Source organism: Cricetulus griseus, chromosome 3 (genome assembly GCF_003668045.3).
Source record: "Cricetulus griseus strain 17A/GY chromosome 3, alternate assembly CriGri-PICRH-1.0, whole genome shotgun sequence".
Lineage (NCBI taxonomy): Eukaryota > Metazoa > Chordata > Mammalia > Rodentia > Cricetidae > Cricetulus > Cricetulus griseus.
In genome coordinates, this window is record NC_048596.1 from 96682621 (window position 1) to 96703830 (window position 21210).

The window sequence follows — 21210 nt, forward strand, 5'->3', positions numbered from 1 at the left end:
GAGATAAGGTAGAAGATGAGGTGGACACCCACGGTTGTCCTCCTTCCACTCTGTGTGTCACAGCACATGTGTGCCTATACTCACACACATTCACGATAGATAGATAGATAGATAGATAGATAGATAGATAGATAGATAGATAGATAGATCTATGACCTCATGACAAGTTACAGAAATGAAAAGTGTAATTGAGTGTTTTTGTCATATTTTGTTAAGGATATGTTTGAACATGTATATATGATATATGTATATATATGTGTGTGTGTGTGTGTGTGTGTGTGTGTGTGTGTGTGTATGACATCTATGTTTTCCTTCCTCCCCTATTCTTTTATTATGTAACACAGCAATGAGTTGATAACATTACTTAAGTTTTTAATCTATATTAGCATATTTTAATTGTAAATATTCCACAAGGGGCTTCACTATCTAGTCTTGGAGAATAGAGCGCATTGGGTTGCATGGGGATAGTTATATCATGATAGGTGAAGCTATGATGTCAGTGACTTTTTGTTTGTTTTAAGACAGGCTATCATAGATAGCTACTTTGTTTTATTTAAGACAGGGATCAATGGCTATGTGACTCAGGATGACCTCGAACTTCTGATCTTAGTAAACATCCCAACTTCAAAAATTTCATTGTGTACCACTATGCCCAACTTATGTGATATTGGGACTCAAACCCAGGACTTCATACACTCTGGACAAGCACCATACCAACTATGCTACATTCCAGCCCCTTTTATTGTCTTTATTTGGAATTAAGTGTAACATAAGAAATGGTTAGGTATCAAATTTAAAAGGATAAAATGTGATGATTGGTCTTGATTATCTACTTGATAGTATTTAGAATGAGCTAAGAGACACACCTCTGGTTGGGTTTGTGAGAATGCTTCCAGAGAAGATTAGCTGAGGGATGAACATCCACCCTCAAACTGGCTGGCACCTTCTAACAGGTGGCCCATGTATAAATGGGTTCAAGGAAAACCCACCCACGCTCCTTCCTGGGTGTATCTGTCATTACCTTTGCCATGCCTCACCAACATTACACTCAAGGTTCTTCAGCCTTCCAATATGGTCTCAATATAAAGAACAACGGGGGGAGGTCCTATATCTTCAGTGCGGAGACATCCAATTTCACGGACTGAGTAGCCACTGAGTTCTTTGCCTCCAAAGAATACTGATGGCTGTTTTTTAATACCCAGCACCTATGCACCTGTCATACAAGCCAGTCTAAATAAATCCTATTTCTTTCTCTGTCAATCTGTCTATCTGTCTCTAATGTAGTAAATGTATCACTAAAACTTGGATTCATTGAGGATTTTCTGGTTACTTCCCATGCAGTCAATGAGAACTGTCTCTTGGTTACTCAGTAAAAGTCAAATATCAGAAAAAGAACAAGGCCCTAGGAGTACAAGGAAAAACCCAGCCTGTTGTTTTTTGGTTTTTTTTTCTTGTGTGTCTGTGTGGTTATGACGGAATTTTTTGTAAATGTACCACATTTCATCTTTATCCGCTCCTTGGTTGAGGGACATCTAGGTTGTTTCCAAGCTGCTATGAACATAGTTGAGCAAGTGTCCTTACGGTATGATTGAACATCATTTGGGTATATGCCCAAGAGTGGTGCAGCTGGGTCTTGTGGTAGATTGGTTCCCAGTTTTCTGAGAAATTGCCACACTGACTTCCAAAGTGGTTGTACAAGTTTGCACTCCCACCAGCAATGGAAAAGTGTTTCCCTTGCTCCACATCCTCTCCTGCATAAGTTGCCACTTGTTTTTATCTTAGCCATTCTGACAGATGTAAGATGGAATCTCAGAGCCATTTTGATTTTCATTTCCCTGATGGCTAAGGATGTTGAACATCTACTTAAGTGTTTCTCTGCCATTTGATATTCTTCTGTTGAGAAATCTCTGTTTAGATCTGTACCCCATTTTTTTAAATAGGTTGTAACCAGGCAAGACTTCAAGTGGATGGAGGGGGAAACCAACCCCTCCACATAACCTTCAGCTTATAGTCTATAAGACTATAAGATGTGCTGGAGTAAAAGTGGCCTAAATATTGAGGGAGTGGTCAGCCAATGCCCAATCTAGCCTAAAACCCATGCCAGGAGAGTAAGCCCATCTCTGGCACTGCCTGGAGCATCAGGACCTACAGGTTAAATGACCCAAAGACCTAGGATAGAACCAAACAAACAACTGGAGGGGGGAAATGTCGATGTAATGATGCCTAAAGATATTCTGCTATACTCATAGATTGGTACCTAGCCCAATTGTCATGAGAAAGGCTTCATCCATCAGTTGACGGAAAGAAATGCAGACCCACAGCCAAACATTACGAGGAGTTCCTGGACTCCTACAGAAAAGGGAGACAAAGGATTGTAGGAGCCGAAGGAGCCAAGGACACCACTAGAAAACTCACAGAATCAACTAACCTAGGTTCTTAGGGACTCGAGGAGACTGAAACGACAACCAGAATCTGCATGGGACTGACCTAGGCCCTCTGCATATATGTTACAGTCCTGTAGCGTGGTCTACTACACGCTTTGTGGGACTCCTAAAAGCGGAACAGGGGTTGTCTCTGACTCTTTTACTGGCTTTTGGAACCCTACTATCATACTGGGTCACCTAGCCCAGCCTTAATACATGGGGAGGTGCTTAGTCTTACTGCAACTTGATATGCCGTGTTTTGTTGATATCCATGAGAGATCTGCCCTTTCCTAAACAAAAAGCTGAGCAGGGGTGGATTGAGGGATAGGAAGGGTGGGGCAGACTGGGAGGAGAGAAGGGTGGGGAAACTGCGGCCTGGATGTAAAATTAATTATTTATTTTAAAGAACTTTTTTAACGACTACTTGTGATCAGGACTCTTCGGCTCCGTCAGTCAATAAGTATCATTTCTGACTCTGAAACTAGTTTGTTGCAATGAGGAGCTACCTGGGAAGTATGGAAGGTCGAGTGGGCCAGGAAAACCAGTAGCGTTTATTAATAATTTTGCTTTAGTATCTGAAACCTGGAGCCATGGTCGCCTACATGTCTTCCAGGAAAACGCGCTTTCCAACGTGTAAATGTGCCATCGACACTCAAGCCGGGACACAAATCCAAAGCAGGCAGAGGTCCTAGGCTGCTGAATTCAGTAAAGTGACAAGTTAACAGCCAATCAGGCCGCTCTTCGTGCAGAAGTAGGCTGGAGCAGGCCCGGGCCTGTGGTTCGTCGGTTCCGGCGCTGTGGGCGGGTCCTGGAGCTCTGCGGAAGCCGCCGGGTGCTGTCTCTGCCTAGGTCGCCGCTGCCTGCTGCTGTGGTCGGCGGCTTCCCGCAGGTGAGCGCCCTGCTGCGCCTGAGGCTGCGGCCTGGGCCGCTGGAGCCCCGCATCCCCACTGCTGGTTTCGCTGAGCAGAGAGAAGGGAGGCGACAGCTGGGGATCTTTGGAAGACACAGGTCCTGCACTCCTTACCCAGCCCACTGCCCTGGGGACCTGCCCAGTCCCGAAGGTTAAGAAGGCCCTGTCCGCCACCCTCCCTGACCTTCGGATGCCCGAGTCTGGGCCCTCGTGCTTCTACCCCAACTTCCCGGTTATAGCCAGGCTCCTTCCCCTCCCTAGGCACTATGGAAACACCCGGTGGGTGCAACATTCTGACTTTGTCAGAGGACTTGTCATCTACCAAGTTCATGCTGGAGAACCGCACGATACAGAAAAACCGCATAAAGAAAATTAAGTTTATAGTTTTGTGTTGGGCTATATTCCTAGCTGTCCTCTGCAGCAAGTTGAGCAAGCCTGAGCGGTTAATAATTTTAAGACTTGACCAAGTAATGTCTGTGTGACAAAAGAGCGTTAAAGCAGATCTTCTGTTAGAGAACCACATCTGTTTATCCCCAGATCTTTGACAGCTCTCTCATGTTTACATCTTTTTGAAGCCATGTGTAGAAATAACATGCTTCCACCACTTTTCATGACTTACCATTTCTCTTGCTTTGCCACGCTTTCCTACAGCCAGTATCTTGCAAATTTTCAACTGCTGCTTTTGGTTCTTATGTCGTTCTTTGTGCTTGGCACTCACATATGTGCACACATACATACACTCTGCCTTAGATGAAGATATTAACACTTCTACTATCAGCCGGATCTCAACATTTACATTTAATTCTCATGAGTTTCACAGACATTGAGGCACTGTTCTTGGTATCAAGAATACAATGAACAAAAACGGAAAATGCCTCTGTAATTTAAATTTATCATGGCATTAGGAATATTGTGAAAAAAAGATATGGATAGTCGATCTTCAGTGTGAGAATTAAACAGTAGGATCATGGAAACAGTTCCAGTTAGAACAGCATGACCCCAAATAGGACAAAATGAGCAGGTATGGGTCCAGGATTCCTCCAATAGAACTTACATGTGGCTTGCAATGAAGCACCATAGGCCTTTGAGTTCGGTATTTGCAGAACTGAATCTTAGAGTTCTGGATCTCATGGTTTGGTGGTGACAGTAGAAGCAGAAGCAGGGAAAATGGTGAGAAGGAATAACCTGCTGATAGCCTGGATCTCAGTCCTACAGATTTTCTGTCCTGGTTCCTCCAAAATGCCTTCTGCAAGACTAAATACAGCGATTTCTTCTGCTTTTGAGTTTGTCTTATACCCTGAAGCTGGAGAAGATAGGTGGTATTCCCAAAGTAGGATAATAGAAACCTGGCCCAAGCACATGCAAAATGAGAACACTAATAGTTTCTGTCCTGGATTGTGAAATAAACCAACATTATCCATGTAAAGTACACAGAGCCATGCCTGGCACATAGTAGATACTCAAGATGTTTCCTATTATTTTGCTTTATTTTCAGTTACCTAATAATCTATAAAAAGCATCTGGGGTTTAGGAATTGTCTACTGACCCTAATGGAGTCATTTGGCAGGCATGTATTCAGCAATTATTTGCCTGGTAGACACTATTTAGGTCCTGGAGATGCAGCAGTATTTAAAGCCAATATGAATCTTCCCTTTACAGATCCTATCTAGGAGCACAAACTTACAAGGTGAGTTAGTAAATATTACCAAGGATGCCAAGAATCCTATCACTGGCCAGTCAAGCCCCATACACACATGTGGCCTGGGCAAAAATCATCTGTATACATCATATAGCCTTACATGATCGTGGCTTTTTGTCTTCTGAGAGATGTTATTTCCCCTCTGCCTCTAACATGCAACACTGCATTCGAGGAAAGTGTCATTATGGTGGTGAACCATGAGACTGTGATGCCAGAGAGGCAGATAGTGATTTACAGGACACGGTGAAAGAACTGCAATCGCACTTTCATGTTACACTTCAGTGTGCAACCTAAGAAAAACTGAGCATATAAGCAGCGAGCATATAACTGTACACAAAAAGTATCACAGAGGAAGGTTGACAGTATTTTGTGGCCTTTTTCTGGATGTTGGATCATCACATTTTTTTATTAACTTGCCCTAGTCCAAGAGAGACTATGTTGATTTCCATAGCATGATTAGAGTGGGAATGGCAGGGAAGAATAAACTCAGGAGAATCAGAATTGAACAAATAAATGAAAAAGAATTCTCCAAATCCACTTTCTTAATTACTCCTACCCTGATTGTGCCTTCTGTGGTGGGAACAGTGTTACCCAGTAATAACTTCAGTGGAGGCCGATGTGTATTATATATAGCCAGTGGAGGTTCTAAGTGTATTTTTATCAATCACCTTTTCCTCTTGTTTCTCTTGTTTTTATTTTATTCTTTGCAGTCTTCATTCATGTTCTGAGACTGTTGTCAGATGGAACCATGGATCCTGCAGCATTAGTAGAAGCCATTGTGGAAGAAGTGAACTGTCCCATCTGTATGACCTTCCTCAGGGAGCCTGTGAGCATCAGCTGTGGCCACACTTTCTGCCACAGCTGTCTGTCTGGACTCTGGAAGCTCTCAGGAGAATCCCAGGACTGGGGCTACACCTGTCCCCTCTGTCGAGCTCCTGTGCAGCCAAGGAAACTACGTCCCAATTGGCAGCTGGCCAGTGTTGTAGATAAGGTCCGTCTGCTAGGGTTCTGTGTGGAAATGGGGCTGAAGACTGATGTGTGTACTCTCCACAAGGAACCGCTAACGATGTTCTGCAAAGAGGATGACGTGGTAACCTGCAAGGCTTGTAACCAGTCCCCAGCGCATGAAGCCCACAGTGTTGTGCCCGTAAAGGATGTTGCCTGGGAATATAAGGTAGGCAACAGAACATGGCCATGCCAGTCTTTCCTCTGCCTCTCATCTGGCTGTCTCTGTATCAGAAGCCTATCTTGGAGAGCTGATCCCCTAGGCCCCTAATGGCTACAGATCCTTGCATCTAATATTCTGAGCTACATCTTTCCCTTTATTCATGGCCTTAGATTTTCTTCTCTCCCATTTCCTCTGCATCCCATCTCAAGCCTTAACTTGAGGATGCCTAACCATAAGGATGAGTTAGTTTAGTGTTGAGAACTTGAAGCAGACCCTTGGTTTCCATTGGAGTTCTACATGGCTTGAATGAGTTTACATATGATGACTGTTATTTATTAGTCAAGGACCTGATAACTTGCCCCAGCTAGGGCCACATATAGTTACTTGACATTGGCTGAATCATTTTAATCTCTTCATTTACTCAGGCTTAGTAATTTTGGATCATGATACATTATTCTGGAGCTGGAAAGGACCATAGATGAGTCCCTTAGGATTGATTCTCCAACTGCCGGACAATGCTCACATACTCAAAATGCATTAATACTCATAGTATCCATATTATCAGGTCTTTTCTGACTTTAGATTAAATTAAAGAGAGATAAAAGTCTAGAATAGAGACCTTGTTCTTTGTCTAAGGCTCTGTTCCCACACTTTGGGATAATCCATCTCTGTTGCCCTGCTTGTTTGTCTTCACCACTGTGATTGGCCTCCCTTGCTCTTTTCTCAGATGTGCATGAGTGATCTTGTTCTGTCTTAATTCTATTTCTTTGGGTTAGGATTAGAATGTAAGACTATGTGGTAAATCCTCTAAATAAGTGATTTTCTCTACAGGACAAATATCCAAAACATAAAAAATGTGTTTATGTTTCATTTTGTTTTGAGAGTTTTAGAACAAGGAGGCGGTTTAGCATTCTGACATGGAGGTTAAGATCTTGGTTAATTCCCAGCCCTGTCATTTACTAGCTGGGTGACTTTGGATGGGTCACTTTTTGAGCCTCAGTTTTCTTATCTATAAAATGATGATGACACCAACATCTGGGGAGTGTATTTGTAGTAGTTATTTTTCTATTGCTGTCATCAAATACCTGACAAGGAGTCAGGTAAGGGAGAAGAGGTTCATTTTGGCTCATAGTTCAAAGGGACATAGGGCATCAGGGTGGGAAAATCACAGTGGCAAGAGAAATTGGCGACTGGTCACATGACATCTATAGTTAGGAAGAATGAACAGGAAGTGAGACCAGGGCATAATACCTCAAGGTTTGCCCCACAGTGATCTGCTTTCTTCATCCAGGCTCTACCTCTTAAAGTTTCCTACAAGCTTTCCAAGCACCATCAGCAGCTAAGGATAAGGTCTTCAAACACATGAATCTGTGTAGGATGTTTCACATTCTAACCCCAGCAGTGTTGGTGTATGTGTAATGCTTGAAGATTCAAGATTCTGCTATGCTGATTCTCCTGGACTTGGACCACACTTTCAGCAGCAAGGTTCTGGGACCTAATAGGAAAGAAAATTAATGAAAATAAAACAGTCCTGGGTAGGAAAATGCATAGTCTTCATTTCCTAGAAAGTATGACTATAGACCTTTACAGATGCTTGGGAACTATGGGAGTTAAGATGATTCTCAAACCAAAGAGTTTCCCTGAGTGTCCCATAGACAATCTGTGCCTTCTATGGCATTCTGTTTTCTCTTAGTATTTATTCAAGCCTGTTGCCTGAGGAACATTGATCATTCTCATGAGCTTCCTGTCTCTTGCAGTGGAAACTCCAGGAGGCTCTGGGACTTCTCAGGAAAGGACAGGAAGAAGCCTGGAAGCTGGAAGTCAGAGAGAAGGAACAAGCTGCCAGATGGAAGGCAGGTCTCACTTGATAAAGGGGCTCATGCCATCCTTCTCTTCCACTGCTGACAGTGGAGGCATCCTCACATCTGTGAAGCAGAGCCTTCAGTTTTCCCTTTACTTAAGATCACATAACTTCTCAGGTCCAGCTTATAGGTTGTGAGGAAGCAGTTACCTTATGTCTCTATGTGTGAGAAAAGAACAGTAATGTGCACTCATGAGCTCAGGGGTTGTGGCTTGATGGGTGGCAGGCAAGAACAGTTTCTGTTTCACTTTGCTGAGTGATAGCATAGCTGCTAAGACTTTAGAAAACCACCTCTGAAATACATTTGAAGTCAATAGGCATAAAACTCTCAGAACTCTTGATCAAGAGACAGTAACCTCACAGTGGGCTAAAATGATACAGTAAGCATAAAAACATCAATGAGAAGAAAAACTACCCAACAGTGTAGTTAATGTCCTTAGTAACCATCAGTGAAACCTTCCTGCTCTTATTCTGAAAACGGAAGGTAGTCCACATCTTATCATATCAACATGATACCCTGTACTAGAATGGTGGTGCACACCTATAAACCAGCCCTTGAGAGGTAGAGAATTGCTACAACTTTAAGTCCTACCTGGTCTGTAACAATGTAGTGGAACTGTATACTGGAACCCTGTCTCAAGAAAAAAAGAAAGGTAATACCCTAGATCCTACTGGAGCTGATAAGAGTAGAACAGATTAAATGTCACTCATCCAGAAATGTGAAATCCAAAATGCTCCAAAATCCAAAGTGTCTTATAACCAACATGGTACCAAAAGTAGAAGAATATTACATGAATTCTAATTGGTCCTAATAAAAACCCCATGTCAGACATAGGGGTAAATGGTGAAAGATCAAAGAAGCAGAGCAGCAGCCATTAGTTCTTACCCCTACTGAATTCTCAGACCAAAGGGGCCATCCTGTCCCTACAATCCTCAAACTGAATGCTCCATCTTGCCTGTAGGAATCCTCAGACTGAATGCCTTGAGCTCCTGACACCTCCTGCCTTATATTCCTCTCTCAGCCCAGCCATATCACTCCTGCCTCCACCTCCCTAGTGCTAGGATTATAGGCATGTGACCCCCAAGTACTGGGATTAGAGGTGTCAGTCACCACTGCCTGGCCTCTATGACCAACTAGTGGCTAGCTCCATACTCTGATCTTCAGGAAAGCTTTATTTGTTAAAGCACAAACAAAATATCACCACAGAAGAAAGTTCCACTTACTTATAGGTCACATTCAGAATGCAAGCAGACTAAAATTATTTTATAAAATTACCTTCAGGTTATATGTGCAAGATATATAGGAAGAATAAGTGAAATTCATGTTCAGACTTGGATCTCACTGCCAAAATGTTTCTTTATTCACATATGATCTCAAAATTCCAAGTCTTAAATACCCTGGTCCCATGTAAGAAATCACTCTACCTATGAAAAGGACCAAAAATGGTACTCTGAGGATATGTGGAGTCAGGAAGATAGGAAGATTGGGTCCTTTGTCTTTCCCTTCATAGCACCCAGTACATGGTCATACCAAAGCATTTTGATAGTGTGTGTATTTCCACATGTTAGTGTCCTCCATTCCATGTGACCCTTACGCTGAGAGGATCAGTGCTAATCCCATCTTGACTCCACAGACACAGATGGAAATACGAAAGCAGAGCATCCTCTGGGAGTTTGAAAAATATCAGCAGTTATTAAAGGAAAAAGAACTGCCGTGTGCGCAGGTGGAAGAGGAGGCAGCTGCAGCTCAGGCTAGCCTAGAGCAGGAGGAGAGAGAGACACTAAACAAACTGGAGTTGAGACACGAGAAGATCATCCAGCAGAGCCAGGTCCTATGGAGGATGATCGTGGAGCTGGAAGAGAGATCCCAGAGACCTGTACGCTGGATGGTGCAGGTGAGTAGCATCCTTTCCTGGCACACCTGAATGAGAACTGAAGATGGACTGGGACTCCAGGGGAAAGTGTTCACTAGTTCTTCACAGGCCTATCATCATAGTGCCCACCAGCTGAGGGTCCCATAGCCTCTGTCCTTTTTCTGATAGGGTAAATGACCTGACTATTAATAGTCTCATAAGACAGACCATCCACCCAGCAAGGAATAGAAGGACATCAGTTGCTTACTCTGATATCTGACAGCATTTCAGTCCCTTCTATCCTGGCCATCTCAAAATGGAGCTTGAAGTTGTTCAGCCAGGCCAAGTCCACTCAGCTGTCCTCCCATCAGCTAGCTTCTCCCCAGCCTCTGTGTCTGTCTACCCTCTGAGGCACATCACTCTCATGGGCTGCATTGTTTTCTCCTTCTAGGGTATTCAGGAAGCTTTAAACAGGTATGTTCCCATCCTCAGAGCCTCTGGGGCACTCTACAGGGGATAGAGAGGCCTGGCCAGAGCCACAAATGGAGAAGGAATAGACTGAATACCTACAGAAAGCAGATGCTGACTCACCATCTTACTTACTTTATATTGGATAAAGAAGATTTGTTGGCCTCTCCTATCTTGCATCTAATCAAATTCATTCCAGGTATTACCAGTAAGAATTTAAGTAAAGCTGAAGTATGTCGTTTCATGCAAATAGTCTGAGAAGATGCCACATGCGAGTCTCAGCTCAGAGTATCGGCCTTTCTCCTTGGCTATAGATAGCTTGTGAGTCCAGCTCACAAAACAATCTTCCAAGGTTCAGGGCAGATGCTATAGCTTAGTGAAGGGAACTTAGAAAATTTCTCATCTAAGGGGTATGGAATGAACTCACACACGTGCTGTTTGAGTCACGTTCTTTATTCTTCTGCTGGCTCTAATTCTACCTCTGCAGCTTCTAGTTCTTTGTTTCAATTCTCTGTTACAACTCCCTCTGCTTCTCTGTTCCTCTAGCCTAAATTCACTTTTTTTTTTTACAGAAGGCTGAAGCAATAATTTAAAAAAATTACAGGAGTTACATTTCATTGGTCAAAAGCACATGCCTTTGGGTGAGCGATAAGGGCAGAGCCCTTTACCATGGCAATGCAAAATTTCAAGGTTTCTGGAGGAAGACTGTGACCAAAGGGTGAGGGTGCAGTGCCCAGTGAGATAAACTATGAGATATAGTTCTTTCATCAGCTAGACTTGGCAAACGAAGAACTGGCATGATTTCTTAGGCTTCTTTGTGTTAATAACCTTGGTTAGACACCTGTGACTCTGACCTGATGCATAACTGTAAAGTTTTAAACTCATGATAGAATTACAAAAACCTTTAGTCTAGTTTGAACTTGCTCTGAGGTAAAAGTAAGCTAATTGTGTGAAGTTTGCCATAGACTGAGGAGAAATTGTTGTTTTCTGATATTAGTCTGAGTAAAAGGAACAAAAAGGCTTTTAAGTGCTTCACAGTCCTCGTGGGACAATAGATCTAATTATGAAGCATGTCCTAGTATATTTTCTATATATCAAATGGAAATACACAGTTAATGAGAAGTCATCTTCCTGATCATCCACAGCTATATGTGTGCCCAGTAGACAGAATATTTTCGTGAGATACACACACAGGCAATGGGAAAACACCCAAAACTATTCTTAGGGAAGAAATGAAGTAACTCATGAGAGAAATTACAAACAGAAACAGTTATCTGCAGCCAGTGACCCCATGGACATGCCAGGTGGAGTTCTCCATCAGAGAATCACTCATCTGGTAGGTTGGCCTGTTGAACACTAGTTGTCACCTGCTGTATATTCCCATGGCCTCCAACACTTGGTGACAAATCTCTTTCTCTTCTTCTATCCTAATACTTAACCTTTCCCACAACAGGAAGTTGTAAGTACCTTTTTTTGCAGTTTTTTATTTGAGTTAGAAACAAGATTGTCTTACATGACAATCCCAGTTCCCTTCTCCTTCCCATCCTCCTCTACCACCAACCCCCAACTAAAACCCTACCTATCACATATCCTTTCTGCTCCCCCTGGATGGTGAGGCCTTCCATAGGGTGTCATCAGAGAGTTGTAAGTATTCTTAACTCTCTGTCATGAATGATTTAAAACTCAACAAGTCAGCTATCCCACCTCAGCTTTGATGAGCAGGAGAATCTAACTGACTGGCTGTGGCCAAGCCACTCTTCCCTGGACTAAGGAAGGAAAGGATGCTTTGTGGGGAAGAGCTCAGACTGCTGAATCCAAAACACACCCTCTTCTGCAGGAGCAAATCTTGGAGCTTTCAGCAGCCAGAGCCAATCTCCTTGGAGCTAAAGACAGGTTGTTGTGTGCCAGGACTAAGAGAGATCCTAAAGACATATGCAGGTATTGGATGCCTAGGGATTGGGATGGGCAGTGGGAGGGACTTCACCCCTAGAAGTAAAATGACTCAGTGTTATCTGGGTGTCTCATCTAGCCCCATCCCACCCATCACTAAGAACTCTGTCTTCATCAGGGTACCTACACCCTCCAACACTCCCCCTTGTTTGGCATCAGTGTTAATACCAGAATCTTTTTTCCTAGTGGATGTGCGCCTAGATCCAGACACAGCTTACTCCCGCCTTGTCGTGTCCAAGGACAGAAAAAGTGTGCACTATGGAGACACCCAACAGAACCTGCCTGACAATCCTGAGAGATTTTATCGCTATAACATTGTCTTGGGCAGCCAGTGCATCTCCTCAGGCCGGCACTATTGGGAGGTAGAGGTTGGCAACAGGTCTGAATGGGGCCTGGGAGTATGTATGGAAAATGTAGATCGGAAGGAGGTGGTCTATTTATCCCCCCACTATGGCTTCTGGGTGATAAGACTGAGGAAGGGAACAGAGTACCGGGCAGGCACTGATGAATACCCCCTCTTGCCCTTGTCAGTCCCTCCACACCGAGTAGGAATCTTCCTAGATTATGAGGCCCATGACATCTCCTTCTACAATGTGACTGATGATGGCTCCCACATCTTTACTTTCCCCCATTATCCCTTCCCTGGCCGCCTCCTGCCCTATTTTAGTCCTTGCTACAGCATTGCCACCAACAACACCACTCCCCTCACCATTTGTTCCCTGGTTGGGGAAGACTAGGAGAGATACCATACTAAGCCAATGTTGGAATTTGGCCTGGTACACAGGACTGCTGGAGAGTTCTTCCATTAATAAGCATACCCCTGAACCCAGCTTAGTACCTAGAGATCCTTCTACCTGACCTCACGGTACCTTGCCTTTAGGCCAAACTGTTAGTACCACTCACAAAAAAAGCAGTCCAGTCAGATAAGCATTGTGACCCATGATGGAAACATGACAGAGATGATGGGCTTTGTCTACTCTGGAGGTTACAATTCCTCACTGGTTCCATAACTAAGTGTGTGCCAATGAGGAAATGATTGCATGCTCCAGAAAAGCTTTTAAATAGGGTTTCCAGTGAGACAAAATAAGAGTGCACCTGTCCAGAGTTGACTGCCATGGTGAAAGGGTGCTTCACCTGAGACTTGCTGTTACCAAACAAACCCTGAGCCCCAGACTTGAGAAACACACAATCTGTGCTCTCCCAGCACGGAGTGCAGACCTCACCCAGGATACTTAGTGCATCACCTCCCTGAGCTTGGGGTTGGGGGGAGGTCTGTGTCCTGGGACTGTCTTTTCTCTAAGAAGCAGGATCAGAAAAGTTGGGGTCCTTAGTTTTTATTTTTTACTTTATGGATGAAGAAACTGAAACAGCCTTAAGTTGTTTCCTACAGGGAGTGGGAGGTAAGATTTTAAAGGTTGTAAATGATTTTCACATTCAAAGGAAATAGAGTTGACAACTCACAGATCACAAGTCCCAGTGACTCATTACATTCGGGTCTGAAACATGTTTGAGAGGATTTGTGTGACCTTTTTGGAAAAGTGGCTCTAATCTGGCTTAAAATAACATGTCCTTCTACCTCACCAATTCATTGTAAAATCACAAAATCCACCCCATACTTTTGTTCTCTGTAGAGAAGGGAGGGCAAACAATGGATTCTGCACATGGCAACCATCCCCCTTTGCTGTATGCAGCCAGAGCCTTCAGAGCAGCATGTTTCTTCCTTATGGTCCCTCCCAACAGCCTAGAGCCCTTTGAACAAAAAGATGGCCATGTCACACTGTGTCACAAGGGTACACTGACACTTGTCCACAGAGGTATGTTGTATATCCGATTACATGTGTTTGTCTCTGGCTTAGAGTGAGGTCTGTCAAAATAGAAAGCAAGATAATAGCAAGGAAGATGAAATAAAGTCATCAGGAAGGAAGGAGAGCCCATTCAGCAGCTAGCTAGTATTAAATTGGAAGCTAGCTGGTGTTAAATTGGGATCTTCAGACGCCACCAAAGAGATCAACTTGGTTCATGTTATCATGTATAACAATTCTCTTTAAGATGTAGGAGAGAAAAAATGTGTGGAGAGAACCATACTAAACAAAAGCCAACTTAGGAGTCAGATGAAAGGAATAATAAAAAGGAAGTAAAATTGTATACTGAACTGTTGGTTTACAGTGGTTGTTATGTCAGGGAAAGTTATACAAAAATGGCCCAAAAGTAACAAAATTGGCATGTGACAAAATTGGCTCTGTCTATGGGAAGGGACCAATTGTGTGTTGCTTCCATGTTCCCAGGTTTGTATTTTATTGCACATACAATTTAAATGAAATTATTAAACATATCAGACTATTTCAGTCATCCTATATCCATAGCATTCTCACTAAAAATTGAAATTTTATGCAAGCATAGTGTTTACAGCGTCATACAGTCTAGCCTCATTCATCTTTAAAACATTGTGCACTCGTCTAGGGAACTAAATAGTAGAGCTTTATGTTCACGAACCTTTTCTAAGGAAGCACGTCAGCAACATCTTCATCCTCTCCCGGATCTGCTTGGTCCTAATACCATAAATGACAGGGTTTAAGGTAGGTGGGATAATCAGATACAAGTCAGCTAACAACACTTGAGTGTGCATCGGAACTACATCGTGCCATAACCATGCTATATATATGGATGCCATCCCAGGGAGATAGAATAGACACATAACTCCCACATGAGAGCCGCATGTGCTTAATGCCTTCCTCTGTGCATTCTTTGAGGACAGACCAAATACTGCCCTGAGAATCAAAATATAGGAGGCAGCAATGAAGACCGTATCAGAGCCCACAATAATAGAAGAACAAATCAAGCTATACAAACTGGTGGGCGTGGGGTCTGCACATACTAACTTGGCCACAGCCATGTGTTCACAGTAAGAATGGAAAACTACATTGGAACCACAGAAAGGCAAGTGACTCAACATCCAACTTAATGGAGTCACAGAAATGACAGCTCTACTGATGATAGTCACACATAATCCCAGCATCAATTTAGGTTTGAGAATTCGTTTGTAGTGTAGGGGCTTGCAGATGGCCACATAGCGATCAAAAGCCATGGCCAGTAGCAGCCCTGTCTCCACAGCTGTGGCTGTGTGGATAAAGTACATCTGAGTGAAGCAGGCATTAAAGCTGATGGAGCTGTCTCCTGAGCTGAAGATGCTCACCATCTTAGGTACCACAGAAGAAGCCATAACAATGTCCACAGCAGCCAAAACACATAGAAAGAAGTACATGGGCTCTTGTAGAGTGGAATCTGTGCAGATCACAGTAATGATGAGGGTGTTTCCTAAGAGGGCTGTGCTGTACATAGCACTAAATGAGATGGCCAGCCCGAGATAGGAAGACTGCAAACCTGGGATGCCCACGAGGAGGAAGGTGGCAGGAGATTCCATTGTGTGGTTGTAGGATGGTCCTGACATCATAGGTGAGATGGGCTTTCTGTTACAATATAAAGTGATGGAAGATGAGAGGATGGAGTGCCACCAGATGTGTTCCTCTCTGTGGTACAGGCAAATCTGAGTGTCGAGGCAGTGTTTTCCAAATCAGAAAACACAAATTAAACCATTTTGCTCCATTTCCCATGCTCATCAAGATTGTCTGTGTTAACGGAGTCGACTCATTGGTCAGATCATCTGTTGATTTTCCTCCTTTAGGAAGTCTGTGGCCTTTCTCCTCTCACATTGCATGAAGAGGCAAAGTTAGAAACCTTTCTCATAAAATTTCTCAGAATGACTAGAAAAGATATGAACTGGCAGTCCTAATGCTCTACCTCAGTCTCTCTTGTATTTTCTAGTGGGTGACTCTTGTTCAAGTGGTATCATTGTCAGAAGATGTTGGTTGATCTTCAGGGTAAAACCTAGAGTTTTTCCTAGAATCTGAAACAAAGTTCTATGTGCTTCTTTTGCCCTGCTGCAGAAAGAGAAGGAACTAATTATATTGCTTCTAGAGTCACACCCCACAACTAAAAACATCATTGTATCACTTACCACCTGTTTTTCCCTTGGTCATATCATGTAAACTTTCTGTGCCTTAATTTGATCATTGGTGTTTTGAAATTTAAATGGAAGACTAATATAAAGTACTAAGTTTTCAAATTTTTCAGCAAATTTTAAAATGAGCTTCAGTTTCTCTGCTTAACCTTTTAACTCCAGATCACCCTAAGAACATACATAAGTAAGTACAACAGAGACTAAATTAAAAATAACTAAATCCACCAGCAGTGGTGGCACATGCCTTTAATCCCATCATTAGGGAGGCAGAAGCAGGTGGATCTCTGAGTCAGAGACCAATCTGGTCTACAGAATAATTTCCAAGACATCAGGGCTACATAGGGAAACCCTGTCTTTTAGAAAGAAAGAAAGAAAGAAAGAAAGAAAGAAAGAAAGAAAGAAAGAAAGAAAGAAAGAAAGAAAGAAAGAAAGAAAGAAGGGGAAGGAAGGAAGGAAGGAAGGAAGGAAGGAAGGAAGGAGAGGAGGAGGGAGGGAGGGAGCGAGGGAAGGAGGGAAAAACAAAGAAACAAACAAAGAAAACAAGACCTAAATCCACCAACACAACACCCATTCCCTATTCTCTTAAGGTTTTCAGTTGTCCTACCACAATCAGCCACTGAGGTTTTCCCATAGAGTTGGCTTAACTGCCAATATAATTTTAGAATGCAATGAAGAGCTCAGTCTCTGTTCTTTTGTCAGCTCATTTAATATTTTTCTGTTATCAATTCTGTAAAAAAGAACTTTCTTATACTGTGTACAACTCTACCTCTAATTATAAAGCCTAAGAGTATGTCTATGGCTCTGATGTCATACAAACTACTGATAACAAAATGGAGTTGCATTCAGAATCAGAATGGATGTGGCAAGCATATTTTAGTAGGCTACATTCCTGCCTCAGCATATTTTCTGACTGCTCCCAGATTATTCCTCTCTCCTGGGACATGCACAGGTAGCTGGACCTAAGAAATTAACTCAAGACTCTAACTGTGGAGTAGACCATATGAAGTCCCCCACCCTATCTCCTTAAGCCCACAGGGTCTGAATATTGATTGCATCCCCTGAGGCCTTAGCTTGGAGTGGCCATATCACCGACAAGACAGGTATTGGCTTGACAATATTCAAATGTAGCCGAAGAAGTGTTTCTTACATTTCCATTCAGCCTTCAATGAAAAGAACTTCTTTGCCAAGCCTCGAGACTAGTTAGTTTGAGTAGCTATCAAGACTTTTAGCCCCCAGTTAGTAAAGGTTAGAGCCTAAGGCATCTCATCCTTGGATTCTGACTTTACTTACCTCTCAATTCTCTCTCCTGAATGACTGGATAGGTCAGAATTGTGGGAGTCTGTTAGGGTCTCATATGCTAGAAAAGACATTTTCCATGTTACCCAAACATAAATCAAGCATTTACCTGGCTCTCCATCCTCACCACATGGTGTCCACTTGACTCCTGGAATGCTAGCTGACCCCACACTGGTGCAGAATCTTCAAGAGTTTTCTCAAGAACCAGGTTTCTAAGACTTGATATTCACATTTGGGGTTTTTTTGGGGGGGAACCATGAAAGAAAAAACCTGCATAATAGTAAATGTTGTTACTAAGACTGAACTAAATAGCAAGTTCCATGTCACAGCCAAATAAAATCCATGCTGTATATAATCACAGAGTGAGACATCACTGACAGATGAGATAAGTACTGAGAAGAATTTCAAAGTGGAATTGAGAAGAAGAGTAAAATGTAAGCCTGAGTATCCCTGAGACCACAATCCATGTTTGGGGCCGAGCTTCAGTGCCTATTGATTTGAAGAAAGCTGAAGGATCCAGAATTTTCACACCCGTTCACCTCTGACCCAGAAGCTGCTCTATATAAACTCGCCTTTCATCTGAGGGCACCCTCACCTTGTGCCCTGCTCCACCTTCCTGTCTCCAGTGCTGAAAAACCTCACCTCATAACTCTCCAGATGCTCACAATGGTTCGGCATTGCTAGAGATGCATTTAGTCTTTTCAAAATAAGGAAGCACTGGTTCTTAATTAACTGTCTCTTCTTTGAAATATTTAATTTTTCTCAAGAACATCAATAGTGACCTCCATTAAAGATCTGTTGTGAATCCAGTAACTTCTTAAGCATCATTTCCTGCATGCTTATTTTTCAATTAGCTCTTTGGACCACTCAAAACACATGCTATAAGATACAGAAATCTAAGGTGTCAAGGTTATACTATCACACACTGCTTCCTGCAGTGTGAATTCTTTCAGGAAAGCCTCAGCCCAAATCTCCTGAGACACTCTTCCAGCCTTGCATTGGTCCCTTCAGCCCTGAAGATGCACTTAATGTCTGGAGGGCTCATCACTGAAAAGTGGCCTAGGCAAATCATTTAACATCCATAAGTAAATCATAGGATGTGAGATGATATTTTATTCCAAATCAAAGGATGGAGGGATGCATAATTAATGTACTATCCGGATGAAAGCAGTACTGAATGCGTCCCTGGATACAGCCTTGCTGCCTGTGATACCCTCATATCCTACCTAAGTGCCTCTGTCAAAACACAATCTCACTCTGCCCTGTGGCCATCTATTTTTCTCCAAGCAAATCTTGGTCCCTAAACCATTCCAGTGTTGCTCTTACCTTTTCATGTCTCTGCTTTGAACACAAGTAACCCTATATACCTATTCCTTCTCTCATGTCTGCCATCCCTTAAATCATTTCCAGAGAAAACTATAGGTGTCCATAATGCCCAGACTTGACCAGCCCCTTTAACTGCTTGTATACTTAGATAGAGAGCTTGAATCCTCATTTCTGAGGTGACCCTAACCTCAAGACTCCTTAAGTCCAAACTCAGTTTCCTAATTTGGATAGAATTCCTCGTGTAACATTCATTCTCTGGTTAAGTATACCTACTATTCCACATTTCTCACACAAAATAGTATTTAGACTCATATAAGACCTTCGAGAGAAGCAGTAACATCACAGGAGTCACAGGAGATCAGAGACAATGGAGTTAGTATGAGTGTGGGCCTTTCCAAACATCCCCCACTGGGAGACTCCCTTTCCCATGAGCTTCTCAGTCACCTACTCTTCCCTGGACACCGCTGCTCTTGGCCTCTGCCCAGCAGCCAAACACTGAGACCCCTCCAGAGACTGGCTTTCTTTGTGCATAGTCCCTTGGGCATCCCAGACTGTGAGGAGTCAGGAGCCTGGAGAGTGAACAGTGTTTGTGTCTTCTAGCCCCCAGAGGATACCTAAACATTAGGCTAGTGATGCAGCACACATCTAAAAAGAAAAGCAAATGGTCCAAGTTTTATTTTTCCTTAGTGAACTAAGGAAATGAATTCTTTCACTCATTTATTTGTTTACTTATCTATTTATTTATTATGTATTTGTGGGCATGCCCATGCCATAGTCCATGTGTGAGGGTCACTCCTGAGAATTGAACTCAGGTTGTCAGGCATGACAGTAAGTGCCTTTACCCACTGAGCTATTATACCAGCCCTGATTACTTTTTAAATTCTTCAATATTCCAGAACCTCTAAGGCAGTGGTTTGTAACCTTCCTAATGCTACAACCCCTTAATATCGTTCCCCATGTTGTGGTGACCCCCAACCATAGCATTATTTTTGTTGCTACTTCATAATTATAATTTTGCTACTGTTATGAATCATAATTTAAATATCTTATATTTCTAGGTGTCTTAGGTGACCCCTGTGAAAGAGTCATTCAACCCCTAAAGGGGTCATTACCCACAGGTTGAGAACCACTGCTCTAATGGGTATTTTCCTAAGATTTCCTCTTAGTCCTCTGAAGGACTGCTGTCAATATACCCACATCTCATAGATGAACTTGAGATGCAAAGAAGTGCCCAAAGCATCTAAGATTAAGAAAGAAGCTGCAGATTCGACATCAAAACACATCTCACTGGTTTCATGCAGTTAGCACATCCATGTGATGATGCCATGAATGTGATTGTCAATAACTAACGCTTGGAGACCCTGATTTCTATTGTTTTTTTAATGTACCTGATATGGGATTGCTGCATCAGGTTAGCCCTGTTTTTCAAATTTCATAAATTTACCACATTACCCTATTACCACAGATGTTTTCTTATCACAATCTCTACCTACAGTGCAAAGGGGTTCCAGCTTATCCACATTTTGACCCAAAGTTGATTTTTACATTGGGGCACTGGTTTGGTTTGAGTTTTCATGATCATGCCTATAAGTCAAGTGTATTATCTCACTGTAGTTTATTTCTAATCTCTGTAATGATTAGTGACAAAGAGCATCTTCACATGTGTTAGCTTGTCATTTGTATATGGCCTTTACAGAAATGTCTTTTGCACTTTTTGAGTATCTAATTTTTGTTGTTGAATTATAGGATTTCATCATTTACTAGGTAAATAATTCTTATTACATATACAATTCTAATATATCTTCTTCCATCCTGTTTGGTGTCTTTGCATCCTATGTTGTCAAAATTATTTCTGTTCCTTGTGTGGTTAGATCTATCTATTTTTCACTTTTGCTGCCTACATTTTTGGAAGTCATATCCAAGAAATCTTTACAATGTTAAATGTTTTCTCTAGTTTCATGATTTTCAGTCTTCAACTAATTCTTTACATTTTTCAATTAATTTTTGCATATGGTGTAAGATAAGAGTCTCATCTAGTAGTTTTGAATTTGAATGTCCAGTGTTTGCAACACCACGACCAACGTCAGATCTATTAACCAAATATACCTCTGAGTATAGATCTGAGCTCCCTATTCTATTATTGTTCCGTCTTTATGTCAGTACTATACTGATCTTTCTTGATAGACTTAAAACTAAGGCTAATCAGAAGAGGTGAAAGACAGTTCATTCTAATCAAGG

The 21210-nt window shown here is 42.4% G+C and overlaps 2 protein-coding genes across 3 annotated transcripts; one reads left to right on the forward strand and one right to left on the reverse strand.

Moving 5' to 3' along the window:
* Positions 1–3252: 3252 nt before the first annotated feature.
* Positions 3253–16382, forward strand: Trim68 (tripartite motif containing 68). 2 transcript variants are annotated; one of them, XM_035442324.1, is made up of 6 exons: positions 3253–6206; positions 7958–8053; positions 9696–9956; positions 10366–10388; positions 12220–12320; positions 12519–16382. In XM_035442324.1, the coding sequence occupies exons 1-6, from the start codon at positions 5781–5783 to the stop codon at positions 13067–13069; spliced, it is 1458 nt and encodes a 485-aa protein (XP_035298215.1). In that variant the 5' UTR covers positions 3253–5780; the 3' UTR covers positions 13070–16382. The 2 variants fall into 2 exon arrangements, with proteins under 2 accessions (XP_035298215.1, XP_035298216.1); XM_035442325.1 differs by lacking the exon at positions 10366–10388 and having other exon boundaries at positions 12519–12618.
* On the reverse strand, positions 14818–15798 carry LOC100762292 (olfactory receptor 52I2). Its single transcript, XM_027407892.2, has one exon. It carries the CDS (start codon positions 15781–15783, stop codon positions 14818–14820), a length of 966 nt encoding a protein of 321 aa, XP_027263693.1. The 5' UTR covers positions 15784–15798.
* Positions 16383–21210: the final 4828 nt, after the last annotated feature.

What these genes read in the sequence shown, in the direction of transcription:
- Trim68 (XM_035442324.1), top strand. Translation starts at nt 5,781, where the DNA reads ATGGATCCTGCAGCATTAGTAGAAGCCATTGTGGAAGAAGTGAACTGT. An exon ending in ATGTTGCCTGGGAATATAAG is followed by an intron (nt 6,207 to 7,957) that starts GTAGGCAACAGA and finishes TGTCTCTTGCAG; the next exon opens with TGGAAACTCCAGGAGGCTCT. An exon ending in GATCCTAAAGACATATGCAG is followed by an intron (nt 12,321 to 12,518) that starts GTATTGGATGCC and finishes CTTTTTTCCTAG; the next exon opens with TGGATGTGCGCCTAGATCCA.
- LOC100762292 (XM_027407892.2), bottom strand. Translation starts at nt 15,783, where the DNA reads ATGATGTCAGGACCATCCTACAACCACACAATGGAATCTCCTGCCACC.